Consider the following 4,156-nt stretch of genomic DNA (forward strand, 5'->3'; position numbering starts at 1 on the left):
GAGCATGATTTCACTTTAATAGTGGCCTCCTTTACTCAACCTGCAGCTCCACTCGGATGAAGCGTGCTTGGACTTCCATGATTCAATTCATGCGCCTTTTTCTGCAGTTCACCTGAAATGAAGCAAAGATTGCATCATTCAGCTAGCAAGAAGTACTTGCTCTCGTGAGCTGGCAGGTTCTTCTTTAGTAGTTGCACTAAATTGAGGAACATTAAGGTTGGCTGTCCGGCTCATGTAAGGTGCAACTATAATTTTGTTATCCTTTTGTGCAGTTGCACTAAAATAAAGTGCCATTGTGGTGACAGTGACGGCTCATCTTGCAAAGGCTAATAAAATGTTGCACGAGATTACCGGCAGAACTAGACGGAGATTTTGGAAACTCCAATCACCATTTTGTGCAGTTCCACCAAAATTGAGAGATGCTGCCCACGTGACATTTTAGTTGAACTGCACAAGACACTCATTCAAAAAAAAGTGTTTTGTGCAGTTCACCAAAAGGTCACAATAGCAACAAGGTGAAATGGATATCCCTATCTGCATAAAAAGATAGAAAGTAAACAGTTGCTGGTCAATAAGAATATATGAAACATATACAAAATGAAAAGAAGCATCTTAATTATGTTCATGGCAATCACGCAAGGACGGTAGAAATTTTAAAATGTCAGCAATGCTTCATGTTACCAGAAGCATTACGATGAACAATGAGATTCCTCAAATATGGGATTACTTTAATGGTGGCATTTCTTTTTTACCAGACACAGTAAATCAATAGCAACTAAAGAGTTGGTTTAAGGGCATGGGACCGTGGGGACACCAGGACACTCAGCAGCGTAAAGGAGCAACTTACTTATCATACTAGGGAAAACAGCAGGAGTGCCATTTGTAACACAGTTTAATTGCATCTTATCACTGGAGGCATTAGATTAACAATAACATTGGTTAGACATGTCCCTAAGGTAACAGTGTGATCGCTTCATTTTACATGCGCCCTTACATTAACAACAACAAAAGGTTGGTATAAGGACCTGTGACAGTGGACGCATCAGCACAATGTACCTACAAGGAGGCATAAAGTGGTGATGCCGAGTTTGTTCATGCTATGTGAGGGCAGCAAACCTAATCCTGGAGACCTTGTACTATGCGAGGGCAGCAAATCTAATCCTGGAGACCTTTTACTATGTGAGGGCAGCAAATCTAATCCTGGAGACCTTTTACTATGTGAGGGCAGCAAATCTAATCCTGGAGACCTTTTACTATGTGAGGGAAGCAAATCTAATCCTGAGACCTTTTACTATGTGAGGGCAGCAAATCTAATCTTGGAGACCTTTTACTATGTGATGGCAGCAAATCTAATCCTGGCGACCTTTTACTACGTGATGGCAGCAAATCTAATCCTGGACATACTCTGTTGACTTGTCCACCAGCCGCCACTTCCTATCCTTTTTTCAACCAATAATAGATCTGTTCCTTATCCAGTTTGTACCGTGTTTTCCCATTATTTCCCTTTTCAGCCAAGAGACCGGTTGGGTATCCGGTCTCTACTACTTTCACCATATTATTTCCTCTTTGAATCAAGTCCTAGATTCATGCTACAACTTTCCCCCCTTTCTTCGTTGTTTGAACAAAGCCCTAGATTCGAATGCATGAAGTAGCTTTACCTCTAATAATACTAAAAATTTAGGTGGCTTTGGAAGAGCTGATGGGAGTAGAAAAAGATGCACATGTAGACACGTGGGGAGCTGGGGCAGTAGAGCAAGGCCGCTTTCGAAGAACTTATACCTGAGGGTTGCTGGGATGTCGGCGGCGGCAGGTCGGATCTGCGGACAATACGACAGGGAGGAAGAAGGGTCGGAGGACCTCCCGAGCCGGCGCTGTGTCGGAGAGAACGGCACGGGCAGAGGATCGGGCCCCTCCGGCAGCTGTGGGTTTCCTCCCTCGGCGGCGATGACCACGTGAACGATGCACCTTTTAGTCCTCTACACACACCGGCCGAAGGGATCCGGCCGGATCTGTGACCTACGGTGAACAGAGAGAAAATGTCGCTACCGCCGTCTTGTTTATATCTGGAGAGGATGAGAGAATGAAGAGAGCAACCCTAGTAAAGCAAGCGCTCAGGCCCCTGCGTCCATATATAGTGGAGTGATTATCTTTTTTCTCTCCACAACAAGTGTTTCAATTTGTGTACGTGGCATTAAAGAAAAGAAACTCTCTATTTAAGGTGACTACTGTACGACTCCTACTCACTACTACTAGTAGTACTACAGTATTGTTCACTTGTGCTCCCCGCCCCTCCATTCATTGAACAACCCCACGGGTGAATAAACATACAGTACTTACTGTATTTATATAGAACGAACAAGCTTGAACTATTTTCGCGTAGTTAAAAGTTGAGGGCGGGGCTTTTCCCGGGCAGTACGCGCGACAGTTTTCGGGTAGGCGGTTTGACAGAGAGGCGAGGAGGGTGAGCGAGTGGGGCTGTGCGATTTGGCGGCGCGTTACTGCTGGAAAGACTTGTGATATGACCACTCACTATAGTCATGAATTACTAGCGCTCCGACCAGGGTGATGCCCCCCTTCCGTTCCACGCTCTAATCTGGTGCACGACACGTCGACCCGGATGCTGGCATCCACATAGCATGGAGCCGACCCAAATGATTTTAAGCTTACAGGCACGGTACATGCTATCCTAGACTACTCTACACATGAAACTGCCACACGAGCGTCCGGGCTGCGCTTGGCTCTTCGCCTCTTTGGGAAGTCGAACAATGATGGAGTACTACTGCACTGGAGGAGTACTACAGTACGCTTCTGGCCATCTGACACCGATTGAACTGCTGTATGTCCACCGCGTGCGGGAGGGAGAGCGTGTAGCGAAAGTTTCTCCTAGTCTTGCCAGCCACCACGCTCATGGGCGAGGGAGGGACGCTCCTGCCTTTGCATGTATGACAGGTGGGCCCGATAGGTGTGTGGCCAACCTGTCATACAGCCAAAGGCAGGTGCAGTTAAGTCGGCGAGGGAGAGGATAATCAAACTTCTTGTTGATGTACGAGTTGACGCGACACATCAAAGCACTGCACTCGATATATTTCAATAATTTGCGTTTACCGATGCATTAATTACAACGCATGCATGCATGCCGTGACTCTCCTTTTGATACTTGCATGTGTTGATTTAATGCACCTTGAAGTAGTATAAAATATGTGACGGTAAAGCTTTGTAATACCCCGGCCCAAGTCAAGAGATGGTTGTGCACGAGGAGGGCAAGATCATGCAGACCGAACAGGACCCGACGATGGAGCTCTCTAAGGTCTCGATGGACCTCACCGTGCTCCACTGCCCCTTGTGCCTCCGCCCCTTGACGCCTCCAGTGTATGAGGTTTGAATACACCTCGTCCGTTCGGCTGATTGAGCAAGGTGCAGGTTTCTTGATTGATGTGTTGTTCGATTGATTTTTGCAGTGCAAGGGAGGGCACCTGGCCTGCGTGGACCGTCGCGTCGAGCGCCCCGGGAACCAGCGGCAGTGCCAGAAGTGCGAGCGCGGCGGTGGCTTCGATGTGCGGAACACAGTGGTGGACTCCGTCCTTTCGTTGGTGAGGGTAGAGTGCCCGCATGAAGGCTGTGGGCTCTACGTCACTTACCACAAGCTCGCTGATCACCAGAGCGTGTGTCCGCTCGCGCCCTGCAAATGCCCCGTGCCCGTCTGCGGCTACGAAGGCCCGCCGCTGGCGCTCTACCACCACATCAGCATCGCACATCCCATGCCCATGCACAGGATCTAGTACGGCAAGGTGCTCCAGCTGCAAGTGCCACTGTCGGAGCCACGACTCTTGCTGTTCGCGGAGGAGGACTGCCGCACATTTTTCTTGGTCGGTGGCATGCTCGACATCGGCGCGCCTATCATCGTGTCGGTCGTCTGCATCAGAGCGGGGGCGTCCCCACTGCCACACTACGTGGCCAAGCTGTGGGCGAATGGCCCTCCGGGGGAGCCCAAAGGCACGACCGACGTCGTCAAGGTGGAAATGGAGGTGACAAGCAGCAAGGATCCCGGCGACGTCGACGTGCAGGAGCTGACCTTCTTGACAGTTCCGCCAAGCTGCTGGCCGGGGCTAAGCTTGTGTCCCTCCACATTCAGATTGACAAGCTCACGTCCTAAATG

The 4,156-nt window shown here is 49.3% G+C and overlaps 1 protein-coding gene across 1 annotated transcript; it reads left to right on the forward strand.

Annotated features, from left to right (window-relative positions):
- Nucleotides 1-3,241: 3,241 nt before the first annotated feature.
- LOC147984445 (putative E3 ubiquitin-protein ligase SINA-like 9) lies at nucleotides 3,242-3,779 on the forward strand. The gene is made up of 2 exons (XM_087541103.1): nucleotides 3,242-3,376; nucleotides 3,459-3,779. The coding sequence occupies exons 1-2, from the start codon at nucleotides 3,242-3,244 to the stop codon at nucleotides 3,777-3,779; spliced, it is 456 nt and encodes a 151-aa protein (XP_087397229.1).
- The last annotated feature ends 377 nt before the right edge of the window (nucleotides 3,780-4,156 follow it).

The sequence above is a fragment of the Triticum urartu genome, chromosome 2A, assembly GCF_056163025.1.
Source record: "Triticum urartu cultivar PI428250 chromosome 2A, HENAU_Tu73, whole genome shotgun sequence".
Taxonomy (NCBI): Eukaryota; Viridiplantae; Streptophyta; class Magnoliopsida; order Poales; family Poaceae; genus Triticum; species Triticum urartu.

Excerpts from the sequence above, each read along its gene's own strand:
- LOC147984445 (XM_087541103.1), top strand. The coding sequence starts at position 3,242 with ATGGTTGTGCACGAGGAGGGCAAGATCATGCAGACCGAACAGGACCCG. Across the intron at positions 3,377-3,458 it reads TGACGCCTCCAGTGTATGAG|TGCAAGGGAGGGCACCTGGC; the intron begins GTTTGAATACAC and ends TGATTTTTGCAG.